At 41.0% G+C, this 16,672-nt stretch overlaps 1 protein-coding gene across 2 annotated transcripts in view; it reads right to left on the bottom strand.

Moving 5' to 3' along the window:
* Positions 1-3,842: 3,842 nt before the first annotated feature.
* Positions 3,843-16,672, bottom strand: part of lrrc42 (leucine rich repeat containing 42) — a 22,495-nt gene continuing 9,665 nt past the window's right edge. For both annotated transcript variants that reach the window (XM_078407658.1, XM_078407659.1), the window contains exons 4-8: positions 15,999-16,117; positions 11,763-11,851; positions 10,439-10,552; positions 8,668-8,743; positions 3,843-5,386 (exon numbers count right to left, since the gene is read on the bottom strand). In XM_078407658.1, the coding sequence (XP_078263784.1) occupies positions 5,133-5,386; positions 8,668-8,743; positions 10,439-10,552; positions 11,763-11,851; positions 15,999-16,117 (652 nt within the window). In that variant the 3' untranslated portion in view covers positions 3,843-5,132. The remainder of the gene's footprint in view (positions 5,387-8,667; positions 8,744-10,438; positions 10,553-11,762; positions 11,852-15,998; positions 16,118-16,672) is intronic.

Here is a 16,672-nt window from a genome sequence, read left to right as displayed (position 1 = left end):
GTCAACTGCAAAGCTGACAGAAAATAGTTTCAGAGTTAATAAGGCAAGATGCTCAGCAGGAAATGGGCAAAAAGAAAACTGCATTTACCCTATTGATTCCCCTCATGATCATATAGGCCTCTGTAAGATCATCTTTCATCCTCCTGCTCTCCAAGGACTAAAGTCCTAGCCTGCTCAACCTCTTCCTATAGCTCAGGCCCTCGAGTCCTGGCAACATCCACAAATCTTCCCCACTACCTTTCTAGCTTAACAACATCTTTCCTTTAACAAGGTGACCAAGACTAAACAAAATATTCCAAATGTGGCCTCGCCAATGACTTGTACAACTGTAAAGTACCTCCCAATTTCTATAGTCAATACCCTGATTGAAAGAGGTAAACGTGCCGAATGCCACCTAAACCACCCCATCCATCTGTGACTCCACCTTCGAGGAACAATGTGACTGCACTCCTAGATCCTTCTGCTCTACAGTACTCCTCAGAACCATGCCATTTACTGTGAAGGTCCTGCCCTGGTGTGACTTCCCAAAATCTTAATACCTAACTGTATCAACAACATCAACCATTCCTCAGCACAACTGCCAAGATCATGTATCAAGATCATGCATCAAGATCATGCTACAATTTTCGACAACCATCTTTGCTGTCTACGATGCCGCTCACTTTCATGTCATCTGCAAATTTACTCATCAGGGCTTGTACATTCACATCCAAATCGTTGCTATAAACCAAAGCAAAGGGCACACCACTAATCACAGGTCTCCAGTCCAAAAGGAAAATTAAATTTTATTCACTGGCTAATGAAATTGATTTGGAATTCAAAACTCGGGAGAATAGTGTGGGGGCATTGTTCTGAAGCTTGGACTGATTCCTATGTGCCATTGGTTAAAGACATTTTTAGTTGACGGTGTCGTACATCATTATGAATGATACCAACATTAGGTTCCCAAACGGGCTGAGATTAGTGTTAAATATAAGTAATTACTGACAAACTGTTTTCGTGACTAATCTTCATTGGGGTTAGGTTACTGGAGCTGATAGTCTGTTATCTTTCAACATTGCAACTGCATTCCCAAATAACTGCAGAGATGGTCTGGCATACGAAAATAACTGCAGATGCTGGTACAAATCGATTTATTCACAAAATGCTGGAGTAACTCAGCAGACCAGGCAGCATCTCGGGAGAGAAGGAATGGGTGACGTTTAGGGTCTCGACCCGAAACGTCACCCATTCCTTCTCTCCCGAGATGCTGCCTGGTCTGTGGCATTGCAGTTGGTCGGACATGTACAAATTCCCTGCAAACTGACATCAAGCAGTTTTGCGGGGCTTGGGTCGGCCCGCTGCAGACCTTTCACCGTCCGGCGCGGCCTGGGACATGGCAACTTCAACAGCCTGACCGAGGGAGAAGACATTCTGGCCTTCCATCACAGTGAGGAGGTGACTGGAGGAGACTCACTGTGATGGATGTTTCTTTTTTTTGTTTTTGTGATTGTGTGTGTTATTGCTTATTTTTATTGCTCTTATTGTTGGACTGTGGGTAACGGAATTTCGTCCAAAAGACTTGTTTTTTTGGATGACAATAAAGGTTATTCTGGTTCTGATCATAGAAATGAGAGTGGCTGCCTGGAATAACAAATTTGCTAAATGACAACCAACATTTGTGTTTCATGATTGTTTTGTCCAAATAATGCATTTTTGTCACTTTGGAAAATCTAGCATGTCATTATACACAACGGTAAGTGATAAATTCTCAAAAGTGTGCAAACCTTCACACATTTGTGAAAATAATCTTGGTGATAAAAGTAGATAGACAATAAGCTGGAGTGACTCAGCGGGACAGGCAGCATCTCTGGAGCGAAGAAATGGGTGACGTTTCGGGTCAGCTAAAGTTGTTTGCTTCCAATATTGTACACAGTTTTTGAAATGCTGATACAAAATTGATCAATCTCAAATCGGTTTGCACCATTTTTCCCTTTGTTTACAAATTATAAACCCTTCCCAAAAAAATCATGCTGAAATTTATTTTTGCTGCATTATGGCAAACTTAAGTGAAGGCCGTGCTGTTTTGTAATAGATGTAAAATTTGGAAGTCATTGTAATTCAAGATGAGCTGTGATCAGGATTGATTAAGGATGACCAAAAGCTAGATAAAAGTTTTGTAATAATTGTGGAGGAAAGTAACCATAATTCTATGCATTCACTTAGCCACAATGCCAGAAGAACTAAAAATTCTGGACCAAATCAACTCTATTTGTGAAGGTAGACACAGCGTGCTAGAGAAACTCAGCAGGTCAGGCAGCATCTCTGGAGAAAAAGGATGGGTGTCACAAGTCATTGTTTAACTTAATCACTGTTGGATTATTTTGTGCCTATCTTCCTACAGTACAGGTATAGCTTGCTTGGTATAATTCTCATCTCTGATATGGACTCCAAATCCTGGACCACAAAAATCTAAACCTGACTAACTGATTGTGAGGATTTGTTAGGCTGCTGGAAATGCTGAATTTTGGTTCAAATGTTAAATTAAGATCTGAAGTGTAACCTCTGGTGAATGTTTCATGTTCTTGTTCTATGCCTGTATGAAACTTTGCGAGTCTTCAAGGCACAACAGAAGTCTTTATTACAGCAACTCAATGCTGGCAGCAAGACAACTAAAATGGCTGCAACCACACAATCTGTCTGCACACTCCACACTATGTACAGCCAAGATAACTATGTACAAAACATCTCCCTTTGTTCTGTGCAGCGCCACCTGCTGCACGGGAGGAGCAACGGGTCCTCCCACCCCACACAGTACACCAAACATCACAGAATGTAACCAATCTTTTGGCAGCATACTATTCAGAACAACAAGGCAGTTATCTACAGTAACAAAAAAGGAGAGGAAACTGGAGTAGGCAGCAACTGTTGGTTAGCATTGCTAAAATGCAGATTATCTGGTCATTATCACATCACCTTTTGTGTAGACATTAGCTGCCTCGTGTTCTATCAAATAGTGCCATCACTACATGCCGACATGTAGTGTGACCCCAGTGGCTGCAGCATAGATGGCAAAAAGCAGCTGACATATAACTTATACTGAAAATTTACATTGCCAAACGGTCAAGCTGACAATTTGCACTCTGAAGCCACCTGCATTTTCCAGCTGGCAGATGTATACAGCGATGGTTCAAAGCTCCATGTTGTACATTTGAGGACAGCCGATTGTTCTTAATGGAGTCACTACTAAATTCCTACGCTGGCTCCCCACCAGACCTGAGCAAGAAATACTCTCTACTTTTCATTTATTCAGGGTAAGTGCGAAACGTACTGTCCCCAAATGAGGTGTTAGTCACCTTCTGACAGGTTTGAAGTAGACAGAGGCTCATAGTAGTGGGATGGTTGCCTGCTTAGGCTGGGCCATGGTTTATCCAGGGCTCATACAGTCCTTGGAAGTCCTTGAATTTATCATAGGTCCTTAAGTCCTTAAATTCACTTTATATGATAGAAATATTAATTCATGCAATGTGGCATTTTTTTCATCGTTTATAATGCATATTTTTATTAAAAGTAGGGAAATATTATTAGACATGTTTGTCTTTGTCGCCTATTATTCCCTCCTTGCCGCCGCCACTCACCCCGGGGCTTCTGACAAACAACTACAACACTTGCTGCGCTAGAGGGGGCCGGGGAAGAGTGGAGGAGTGGCGAAGATCTCGCTGACGCTAGGAGAGGGAAGAGAGCAGCCCCCGCCAGTGGCGGCGCTCCTTCACCAGACCCTCTGACATCCTCCCCCTCCCCACTCTCACCCGCTGCTCTCCCTATCCCCTCTCTCTCTCACCTCCTCCACTAACTTCCCCGGCCCCGTCTCCCTCTAGCGCAGCGAAATAAGAATAAAAACAAGTGTTGTAGTTGTTCAGAAGCCCCGCATCCCCGGGGTGAGTGGCGGCGAGGAGGGATGTTTCCCTGGGTTTGTTGTTTGCGAGGGGGCGCTGCGATCTCTTGCCTTGTCCCGGCACTGGGTCGGTGGCGATCCGCTCTCCGGTGAACCTTTGCCGGCAGCTTCTGTCGCCGCGGTTCCACGGCAAGTTAGAGTTGAGGCGCCGCATAAAGCAAAAAAACCTACAAAATGATTGTTTTTACTAATTAACCATATAAACAACAAATTAACAGTTTTGAAAAGTGTATTTTCTTACCTATACGGAGAAAAACTGGAAAAACCATCAATGTTTGCTGCATTTTGGTCTTTGAAAAGTCCTTGAATAATTTGCTGTTCCAAGTGTACGAACCCTGTTTATCTGTGCCACAGAATGTTTTCTGCCCCATATGCTGTGCTCCCAACACAATTAAATTTTAAACCACTCCAAGGTATATTCACTTTGAAAACTCTCTTCAATGTTTAGTCCATATTGATCTTAACCAGAACAAGTTACCGACTGACATACATCTGGAAATGTTCTAATGTTTTCAGATAATCGTCTATTCCTAAATGCCTTTATTGAAATAATTTTATTAGACTTACCCTCAATATATGTTGGTCTGTGACAAGATAGAATGCAAATGGGCTCAGATGTTTCTGAACAATGGTATCCTGAATAAAAAAAACTTCTACAGAGCATAGAAGATTAATTTCATGACCATTGCTACACAAGGAAGCATTCTTCCTTGTTTCAGCTACCCGAGTAGGTTCCTTCTTCCCTCTCCCCACATTCTGATGTTAACTAAACCATAATGGATGAGTGCAACACAGATCAGACATCAGTCCTCAGGAAAAATGAAATTTAAAACATATAGGTTGCTCATATACTTTACTCATTGAGTCAATTTCACACAAAATTAAAGAGAAAGGAGAGGCACCCTTAGAGCAAAAGAAATATTGTTCAGGGAGTATGAATAGATGCAACAGGTAGATTTTTTTTTTTTTTAATGTTGCTTTCAGTTATCCCTACAACTCAAAAATTCAGTTTAACTCCAAAACAAAATCAATGAACATGATTGGAGACATGGCAAACTGCTATGACAATCACACGAATGCTGAAATCTTTAAAGATGCTGTGATTGCTACTTGCGCTTTGCTAACAAAGAAAAATCTTCCAAAATCCTTTACAAACACTTTCTCTGAAACAGCTCTTTTGGAGAAATCTACTTCCTTCTCAGTAACAATTCAGCACATCCCAATCATCCAAGGACAGCTCACCGCGCTTGCATTTCGCAGGAGGGGAGGAACAACCAATCTCCTTAGCTCGGTCAGCACCTCTCTTGCTGGATCCAATTGTGGAATTCATGGGCGACTGAACTGGGAGATCCTGATTGGGTTTTCTGTGAAACTCCAATCTGACTGGGTCCTTTATTTGCACAGTGTTTGAAAATCCATCAGCGTCTAAATTGATGAATTTATTCACTCCATCTAAAAAAAGGAACATTTGATTATGAATATGAAGCAAAAAGAGAATTGCAAGCTATTTTACAAAACAAAAATGACATCTCATATCGTAACATCTCAGTCTGAAGAAGGGTCCTGACCCGAAACATATTCCACGGATGCTACACTGAGTTCCTCCAGTACTTTGTTTTTGCTCAAGATTCCAGCATCTGTAGTTTCTTGCATCAGATAGTACTGCACTCCAAAAGAAGCGGGATAAGAATTAGTCAATCAGAGCTCAGACAGTGAATAAAATCAGCTGAGCTCGGATTCTATCACCTATCAGCTATTCTTCGGTTACCGTTCAAAATCATCCTGTTGACATTCAGTGCAAGATTAACACGTTCAAATTGTTTTTATGGAGAGTTTCTAGATGGTAGGAAGTGCCTACAAAATTACTTCCCTAGGACCTACAACTTAGAAGTAGAAAAAAAACTGCACATTTAATTAAACCTGATAGCCCATCATGGAACGTGGCAACATTTATTACAATGTCTCCTACAGCAAAGCCTGACAGCATTATCTATTGGTAATTGAACAAAGTGGCTGGTACATTTATTGATCACCATTCCTAATAAATACTACCAAGCTGTGTGCCAATTTGTGCTAGTATATAAACAGAAAGATGGAAACAATTGAAAGAAAATTCTTATAAATTACATGGAAAATTAAAATATGCCAAACAGCATGAATTCAGGAAATGTAGTCCTGGAGCTTTTCAAATCAATGACAGTGGAAATGGTGCTAATATTACACCCTTGAGCTCAAGGAAGTTCTAATTTGTAATTACTGAGTATGGGCAAGATGAGGCAAAGTAGAACACAGAATATAGGTCAAAGAAAAAAGTTAGCATTTTAGGTTGAAAGACATGATAAATTGTGTTGAAGATAGACACAAAATGCTGGAGTAACTCAGCGGGACTGGCAGCATCTCTGGAGAGAAAGAATGGGTGATGTTTCAGGAAGAAGGAACTTGCCCCAAAACGTCACTCCTCTCCAGAGATGCTGCCTGTCCCACTGAGTTACTCCAGCATTTTGTTTCTATCTTCAGGGTAACCCAACATCGGCAGTTCCTTCCTACGCAATAAATTGTGTTACTTCTAGGGGAATTTAGGATCTTTTGATATTTGCAGTAATAAGTCAATGGTTCAGATATGCAAATCATAAGCAACATCTTCCAGTACAAAAATGGTACAAAATGGCAGATAAGCCAATATGACATGATGCAATCAGAGCAGAACTATTTAGTAACTAGGAAAGACACAAAATGCTGGAATAACTCAGGTCAGGCAACATCACTGGAGAACATGGATCGGTGATGTTTCAGGTCGGGACCCTTCACAGATTGCAGAGATTTCTCCACTTCTGTCATCGATAGATTCCTCACCCATGTCTCCACCTTCCCGCCTAAACCCACCTCCTCCCCAGGTATTTTTCCTTGCAACCGCAGGAGATTCAACACCTGCCCAGACAGTTCCTCCCTCGCCTCCTTCCTGGGACCCCAACAGTTCTTCCAGGTGAGGCAGGGGTTCATGTGCACACACTACATCCTCGTCTACTGCATCCGATGTGGCCTCCTGTGCATTAGTGAGACCTAGCATAGGCTCGACAACCGGTTTATCGAACACTTGCGCTAGGTCGGCCTAGTCGTGCGGGAACTCCTGGTTGCAAACCATTTTAACTCTTCTTCCCATTCCCATACTGACCTTTCTGTCTTGGGCTTCCTCTATTGCCAGTATGAGGCCATACACAAACTGCACAGCGACACAGTGGTGCAGCGGTAGAGTTGCTTCCTTACAGCGCCAGAGATTTGGGTTTGATCCTGACTACGGATGCCGTCTGTACGGAGATTACCCGCTCTTCCTGTGAACCGCGTGGATTTTCCCCAGATGTGCCGGTTTCCTCCACACCCTTGAGCGGCCAGGCTTGTAGGTTAATTAACTTTGGTAAAATTGTAAAATCGTCCCCAGTGTGTACAGTCGTGTTAGTGTACAGGGTGATCTCTGATCGACATAGACTCAGACGGCCAAAGGGCCTGTTTCCAAGCTGCAAGTCTAACAAAAGCACCTTGTATTCCACTTGGGTAGCTTACAACCCAACGGAATGAATATTGAATTCTTCAACTTTAGGTAAACACTACAAAACACCCCTCGTTCCTATTTCACTCCCACAAACTTAACCCCCCCCCGCTTTTCTTTTCTGCCCCTCCTCCCTGGAGGCCTAGTTCTGCATGCATCTAGCATGCACCTATCTCTCTCCTCGTCCTACATTCCTTCCCCGACCTATACAATTCACACTTCGTCAATTCTCTAACTTCACAATTCGCAACTCTCTAATTCTTCTGTTTCAAACCTTGTTTAGTTTAATTTAGAAATACAGCATGGAAACATGTCCTTCAGCCCATCGCGTCCACACCGACCATTGATCACCCATTCATGTTATCCCATTCACTACAAACTAAGGGACAATTTACAGAGTCCAATTAACTTACAAGCCCACACATCTTTTGGATGTGGGAGAAAACCCGCGCGGTCACAATGCGAACTCCACACAGACGAGTTACTCCCGCCTTTTGTATCTTACCTCGGTAAACTAACATCCACAGGTCTTGTTTCTACTCTTTACGTAACTGGGCTGATTGGCAGTAGAAACAATTCAATGAGGATTGTAAAATAAGTTGTGTAAGAACAAAGGAGTAGAAGAGGGAATCTTAGTGAATTGGGTCAATATATGTATTGACGATCTGATTGTGGTTTTCATGATCGGGTAGACTGATGGATACTACTTATTTTAGTTGGGAAATCCTGGACAGAAGTTGTTTTCTGAAAATTAGAGTCATATCTTCCAGTTGTGAAAATAAAAAAGCCTTCTTCATGAAAATGTAGCAGACGTTTGGAATTTTCGACTACAAACTTCAATTGATGCCTAGTCAATAGTTATTCAAATCTGACATTTGTACATTTTTGATAGCCTAAAGATATTAAAGCCTTTGGGATGCATGGGTCACAATTCCCTACTTCACTTCCTATGTTCTTAAAATACTGAACTGTGGATTTTCATCACCATATAAAAGGTGGGGAATCTTAAGTGAAGTTGTAAGTTCTCCTGTTCATTCAGAGGATACAATAATAAGCAATGGAAAAAATTATTTATCACTTTTTCAAGACGTTTATGAGCCAATTGACATGAATAGTTCAAGTAGATATTATGCAGATCTGAAATGATTCCACAATGTTTCTCATGGCTAGGTTCTTCCAAGCAACTTACAGAATCGCTGTGCGACGGTTCTGCAGCCAACTTTCTCGTGTTGTCTTTCACACAAACGTTCCCACTGATAAACCACCTAAAGTGCAAAAAAAATATTCTTAAGAATTAAACTGAATAAGAACGGAAAGTTATTTTTATTACTTCACAATCAAAATGTTTGCTGAGTCACCTTTGGATGGCATGCAAAATCCATGAGGTAACGTGTAACAGAATTAAATGCAAATCAGTCTATGCGGTGGGTGATCTATATACCCCTTCCACAAAGCAATCAATGAACTGGCTGAGTTCTTGCAACAATCCCAACCAATCCCCATCTTATCTTTTCAACAAGAGCTCACAAATTGCCAGACTTACTGATCTTTACTTCACAATTTAATATGGTGGTATACGGTCTCAGGAATCCCAAGTTGATAATCTAGTAACACCACCAGTGTATTCTTTGTGAAGGAAGAGTTTTTATTCAGAAATTCTAGGGTGGCACAGCGATAAAGTTGCTACCTCACAGTGCCAGAGACCCGGGTTCGATCCTGACTACAGGCGTTGTCTGTATGGAGTTTATGCGTTCTCCCTGCGACCGTGTGGGTTCTCTCCAGATTTCCTCGCACATTCCAACGATGTGCAGTTTTGTCGGTTAATTGGTTTTGGAAAAGTATGTAAAATATGCCCTAGTATTAGTAGTGTTAGTGCACGGGGTGATTGCTGGTCAGCAAAGACAAGCCTGTTTCCTCGTTGTAGACATTGTAGTGTTGCTTCATTTAGATTTTACTTTAGAGTTTAGAGATCTAACTCTAAATCAAAATCTAAATGAAGCAATACTACACACGCACAAAAACATATTGCTGAATTTTTTTTAAAAAGCAAATTTTAATGCAAAATCCCAGACTTTATAACAAATTCTATTGCTTCTCATCCCGTTCCGAGAAGTTCAACATTGCAAATATTTCATCTTACATTTGCTGGGCCCCTTAACGTAAATGAACCAATTAAGATAAATTCAAACATCTTCGTCTTCTTCTTGCGTTTGAGGCAGCAGAAATTCAAACATTAAAGGGAATAAATTAAAACAAAGGCTCCTCTGTGGTATTGGGGCAAGCTCTTGAGAAATTGTCAATAAAGAGCCAATATCATTGGAACATATAGAGCAAATACAATAACTTTCTATTAAGAGTTCCTGGTTCAGGTGCTGTAATAAATTAAGCTCTGGATACATTCCTTCTATCCTGTTCAAACAATATATATTAACATCGTAAGAAGAGAAACCACAGCATTTTGTGGCTTTGCTAAGTGTATTAAATTGGAACTAACACTAGTTTTGTGCAATGCCAAAGCTCGGAAAGCCTTATTTTGCACGGGAGCCCTGCAACAAGCAGTAACAGGAGACTGCGTGGGCTGGCGATGGAAAACAAAGTAAAAGATTTCAAATGGAAGTTTAAAAGATAAAGACCAAAAACTTCAAAATCCAAGGAAAAAGAATTGTACAAGTGGAAAAGATTGCCAGAAAAGTTTCATCAAAATGTAGACATTAAAGAATTTTTGTGTATAAATTTGGACTCCAGGTTTGCGTTACATTACTCTGGATTTGCAATGAGTACTTCAAATTATTACTTAAAGATTCTGGTATATTAAAAAAGTATAAAATTAGTTCTTCAACCTACTAATCAGAACAGAAGTGAAATGAACCACAAAACATTGAAGTCTTTAAAAATAATGTTTTAAATTCAGCTCATATTTCTCATGTCTAGAAAACTAAAAGTTCTGCCACACTCAGTACCTGCTCTGCCCAGCCATCTGTCTTGCAGCAGGAATGCTGAAATTCCTCCAGAGGTTCTCCAGCAGGAAACAACGACAACTTGCTCTGAATCATTTGAATTGATGAACAATTGGCCTGTTATAAAAAGAGAGTTAAAATAATGAAAAACTAATACCAAAAACTAGAAAGAGGATAAAGAGAAGGTAGGACCACTCATGGATACACGAGGGAATGTATGCTTGGTCTTAGGATATAGGTAAGGTACTTTGCATCCATATGCACATGGGGGAGATTGAGATCAGTGGGCCCATGGGGAATGTTGTAGAGCAGAGGGATCCAGAAGTACAGAGTTCCCTGAAAGTGCTGTGGCAAGTAGATAGGGTGGTGAAGAAGGCTTTTGGCACGCTGGCCTTCATCAGTCAGGGAATTGAGTATAGAAGTTGGGATGTTATGTTACCATTGCAAGGATGTTGGGGAGGCCTCATTTGGAATGTCCTGTTCCGTTTTGGTCAACTTGCTATAGGAAAGATGCCATTAAGCTAGAAAGAGAACAGAGAATATTTACGAGTCTGTTGCCAGGACTTGAGAGTCTTGAGCTCAAGGGATGGGTTGGGCAGTATTGGACTTTACTCCTCAGAGCGCAACGGACTGAGGGGTGATTATATGGAGGTGTATAAAATCATGATGGGAATAGATAGTTCCAGGGCAGTGGGATCAAGAATTAAAGGGCCATAGGTTTAAGGTGTGATGGAAATGATTTAATAAGAACCTGAGGGGCATGTTTTTCCACACACTGGGTATATCGAATGAGAAAAATGTTAATGTTAATGAAAATTGTTAATGTTAAGAACAGTAGGATAAATTTGAAAAGAATAATATCAAGAAGGTGTCAGATCAGAAATAGATAAATAGCTCACACAGTTTGTATCTTGCTGAAACCAAGAGATTACCCGAGAAGTAAAAACTGGTATTTATAGATGCATGTGATAAAATGTGCCAATGCACTTCTCATGAATCTGACACAGAGCACAGAGATGAGCAGACCAACAAGATAGGAGAGTTTGTGTGGAACTATCAGCTAGAGGTGAGTAGGTTCTGGCCCATTATTTATCACTTCTTTATTTAATTAAAATGTAAGTATGTTCTTTATTGCCACCATGTGTTCTACAATGTGTTCTACGTGTGTTCTATGATGGAGAATAAACAGTGAGAGATCACTGCACTTTATGAAATCTGACTAATTTCCACAAAATTCTGGAACAATATAGTATAAATAGGATCAGTTTGGTTTGAAAATCACTGTGCCAACAATAGGATGAATGGGAAACTTATCATTAATCCTCACCGTAACACCAGTTCCTGAGATATTCAGTGCCCTCAGCTTTGAAAAGCAACACACGTATTGCATACCACGTTTGCTGATTCTAGGGTTACCTGTTTAGAAAATAAACAACAATGTCGCTAATAACTCATTTTCGATTATGGTTATTACTGCAGATTAAAACATCTTACTGCCATACTGCAAAATAAATGCTTTGTGATCACCTAACTTGTTCTTAAATAGTAATCATCTCAACTATTCCCTTTCCACATGTGTACCATCTTTGAATAATGAAATTCCATCTCAATTAACATTTGCTTTCTTAGTGACCACGTTATTTTAAAATTCTTTAATATTGTTCTTCTGCACAAGTGGAAATTGTTCCAAAATAAGAGAGGAATTGGTTAAATAAAGACATGTCAATCTTCACCCTTTGCTTCCAAAATTGTATCACTTGTTTGGTCTAGGAGATTGTTACATTTTTTGTTAACTGAGAAGTATTCCAGCTGATTGATTTTGCTTTATTGCATATTCCCTTTAAGAGTCAATTGTCATATGTACTGAAACGGAACAATAAATTATTACTTGCAATTGAACAACAGGTTTGCGAACACAGTGCTCAATAAATAACATACTAAAAAAAGCTATAAATTAAAAAAACTAATATAGTGCGAAACAAAAAAGCCCAATGTCCGTAGTCCAACCAAGACAGTTTAGTTCAAAGTTTAGTTGGTGATTGTTGAAGGGTGAAGGTTGTTGGGAAGAAGCTGTTCCTGTACTTGGAGATTATGGATCTTATGAAGTCAGTAACCACCTTGGTGTATTGGCTCAGGCCCATTGCCGGGTCCATGACATCGCCCGGTCTACTGACTCCAAGCAATGCTGGAGTCGTTCCTCTGCCTCCTCTAACCTGCTCCAGGCAGTCCTCACTACTGGAGCTTCACTTTACAGTCGCTGTCTTTACGCAGGATGAAGGACCACAGCCAGGTTGTCAGACTTCCCAAGTGAGGGCAAGGGATGAAGTGTTAGGCATCTTTAATGGTGGAACAGCAATGATTTTTGATCCTCTGGTGCTGCAGGACACATGCTGGTGGTAAATTGGAAGTAACTTCTTTAAAATAGCCTTGTTGAACTCCTCGGCTTTGATAGGAAAGGCTTTAGAGCATGCCATCTGATGTTTGTTGACACAGACACCACCCAATATTGTTGGCATGTGGAGTACTGATGCTTGGTGGTTATTTTTAGTTGCTTGGTGTCTTTCAAGGTAAGAGGGGAAACATTTTATGGGGACCTGAGGGGCAACTTTTTCCACACCGAGGGTGGTGGGTATATGGAACAAGCTGCCAGAGGAAGTAGCTGTGGCTAGTTTAGTTTATTTTATTTTTTATTGTCACATGTACCAAGGTACAGTGAAAAGCTTTTGTTGCTTGCTATTCAGTCAGCGAAAAGACAATACACGATTACAATCAAGCCATCCACAGGGTACAGATACAGGATAAAGGGAATGATGTTTAGTGCAAGATAAAAGTCCAGTAAAGTCTGATTAAAGATAGTCTGAGGGTCTCCAATGAGGTCGATGGTAAGTCAGGACCGCTCTCTAGTTGGTGATAGGTTGGCTCCGTCTCCTGATAACAGCTCGGAAGAAACTGTTCCTGAATCTTGAGGTATGTGTTTTCACAGTTCTGTACCTTTTGCATGGGAGAGGGGAATAAGGGGGAGTGATTGGGCTAAAACGCATCCTTGATTGTGCTGGTGGCCTTGCCGAGGCAACGTAAAGTGTAGATGGAGTCAATGGAAGGGAGATTGGATTGCGTGATGGTCTGGGCTACGTCCACAACTCTCTGCAGCTTCTTGCGGTCTTGGATGGAACAGTTCCCAAACCATGCTGTGATGCGAAGGTTATTGTTTTTGCATCAGGTTACGAGGTCCTCAATCTCCTTCCTGTACTGTCTCATTATTATTTTATGACCGGCCCACTACGGTGGTGTTGTCTGTGAATTTGTAAATTGAGATGGATTTGTTTTTGGCTGCACAGACATGCATAAGGATAAAAGAAGAAAATGCAATCTTGCGGGGCACCAGTGTTGAGGATTATCGTAGAGGATGATTTGTCACCTATTGTCACTGATTGTGGTCTGTTGGTCAGGAAGTTGAGGATCCACTTGCAGCGGGAAGTGCTGACTCCAAATTCCATGAGGTTGGAGATGAGCTTGGATGGGATAATGGTATTGAAAACAGGGCTGTAGTCCATTAATCAGCCATGGACCTCTTGTGGCAGTAGGCGAACTGCAGTGGATTGCGGTTGCTTGGTAGTCTGGATTTAATGCGTTCCATAACCAGCCTCTCAAAGCACTTAATGATGGTGGATGTCAAGGCCACTGGATAGTAATCATTAAGGCATGAGATCTTGGTTTTCTTCGGCTCCCTCCGTCATCTTCCTTTACCCCGTTTCATCATTGTTTTGAGATCCGGCATACTAGGGTGGGGTCATCTCCAAACCAGGAGATGGTGTTGGAGTAGAATTTGGCCACGGCGTCGTAAGTGTCTAGGGAGCACAGCAAGGCGCTGTGAACACAGCTTTATGGGGCATCCAGCTGAGAATTATGCAGGATATTTTGTCACCCATCCTCACTGATTGTGATCTATGGGTCAGGAACTCAACGACCCAGATTCAAAGGCGGTGCTGAGACTTGGTCCAGGAGTTTGGAAATGTGTTTGGTTGGGATTATGATGTTGAAAGAAAAGCTAGAGTCCACTGTTATCACACAAAGAGGAGTCTGACATAGGTAATGTTGCAATTCTTACCATTGAATCATTTCCGCACAGGCCAGAAATCACCAGAGAATTTCATTATCACTGTGTGCAGTGCAATTTTCTGCTGCACCATCCAGAAAATCTTATCACTTTGACCAGATTATTAATTCACAATATGTTGATTCCCTTATATAGATAGAAGCAACTGAAGTCAGTCTTCGTTCAGTGGTACTACACCCAAGAGAGACAAAGGATCGTGGATCGAAGTAGTACTCTTGGAATTTGACCAGGTAATTTAACTAAAACATAGACACATGATGTTTGTATAAATGTCCATACAGCAGAGCAAAGTCAAGGTCATCGTGTCACTGAACCAGAACCTCATATTGTCAGAGCTGTATATTAACTGGTGGACTATTCTACATTAAAAAAAACACACACACACACAAATTTAACTCCTCAAATGAAATTTGGGCCTCCTAGTGGAGAAGAGCTGTCTCCTGAATCACAGTGCAGATTTTATATTTAAAGAACCAATGGGCATGATTGTCCATTCTTTCTCTCCTGAGATGCTGCCTGACCTGCTGAGTTACTCCAGCATTTTGTGAAATAAATACCTTTGATTTGTACCAGCATCTGCAGTTATTTTCTTACACTATATTTCACCATGTGCAACATCAATCACTATACACGGGAGTAGTTTGAACTCACCAAAACCTTTGACTCCACCAGTCTGCAATCGGCATCCCCCACAGAAAATCACATCCATTTATATCTGCTTCATAACGATGTGAAAGCCATCTTAACTCAAGGGTCCACAACAGCATGGCACAGTGGCACAGCGATAAAGCTGCTGCCTCACAGCCCCATAGACCCAGGTTCGATCCTGACTACGGGTGCTGTCTGTGAGGAGTTTATACGTTCTCCCTGTGACTAAATAACAGACCCTATTTTAAAGCAGACTAGTAAACTGTGTAATCACCCGGATACCTCAGTATTTCTCACTGAAATACTGCACCATACTTTCAACAAGATTGCTATCAGAATGGAGCCAGAGGACTCTCTTCAACCTTTGTAACCACCATTTCTGAACCAAGGTCACTTCAGCTTCTGTATGCATGTGTTGAGGCCAAGCTGAACATCATCATCTATTCTTTAATCGAAACATATGAGAGAATGGTCTGACTTGACAACTACTCTGTCATACAATACTGCCTAAAAGTATAAGACCCTGAAAAAGCCGTCTGGGAATTTTTTTTTTCAAATTAAGAATTCATACCGAGCACATGGTTATGGTACACTGCAAAATAGCAATACTTGTAGCCCCTTGTAAGTTTCCGAGCCAGGGATTACCTACTTAAAGCACTGGAGAAATTTCATCACCACTGTCGCTGCAAAATCCTGAAAATCTGCCAGGGGTCTGTGTTTCATTGTATTTCAAGTCCTTTTAAATTCATGCCAATGCGAGATGTCAACCTGAATTATGAGGACTGGCCATAAACTTACCAGACAGATCCAGTACTTCCAAATTTCCCAAACCCCTCCTCATCACTCGTACAGGTGCTGTCATCTTCTGCAGTCCACAGTCAGACAGGCCATTATCCCCGAGGTACAAGGTGGTGAGACTGCGAGAAGAAGTAGATTGAAAGTTAGCATGGAGAAGAAAAGGAAAGTAAACAAGACACCATTTAATAACTTTTGGACATCCCACCAAAATGAATTGATAGTAGACACAAAACGTCCACCTTCGATTTAAACCAGCATCTGCAGTTCTTTCCTGCACAAAAAGAATTAATAATTGGAATTTACAAAGGATAAACTTTGACAGTAAAACGGATTTTGAAGTTGGGCGAAGCAAGGGTTGCAAGCTCTGCATCTTGCATTTTGTATCATCTCCGGCAAATGACAAATACAGAAATGTAACTACTTTGATTTTATGAGCCAGAAATGAGCCACGGATCTCAAGTCTAACTGCATCAGCAAGGACGATAGGAATTGAGTTTAAGCATGAAAAATAAGCATTTCAAGGAGTACATTCTAGATAGTGGATACTACAGGTTGTACTTAGGATAATTAAAAATCATTGCAGAAAGTTATATTTAAACGTTTTGTCCATCAACAAGGTCAATATCAATACTGCTTGAGGTATTGTTTTGTGGCTCAGTTGCTGAACTTCTGTA

The sequence above is a fragment of the Rhinoraja longicauda genome, chromosome 11, assembly GCF_053455715.1.
Source record: "Rhinoraja longicauda isolate Sanriku21f chromosome 11, sRhiLon1.1, whole genome shotgun sequence".
NCBI classification, from domain to species: domain Eukaryota; kingdom Metazoa; phylum Chordata; class Chondrichthyes; order Rajiformes; family Arhynchobatidae; genus Rhinoraja; species Rhinoraja longicauda.
Note: the sequence above shows the minus strand (reverse complement) of the source record. Positions and strands in the feature narration are given on the sequence as shown.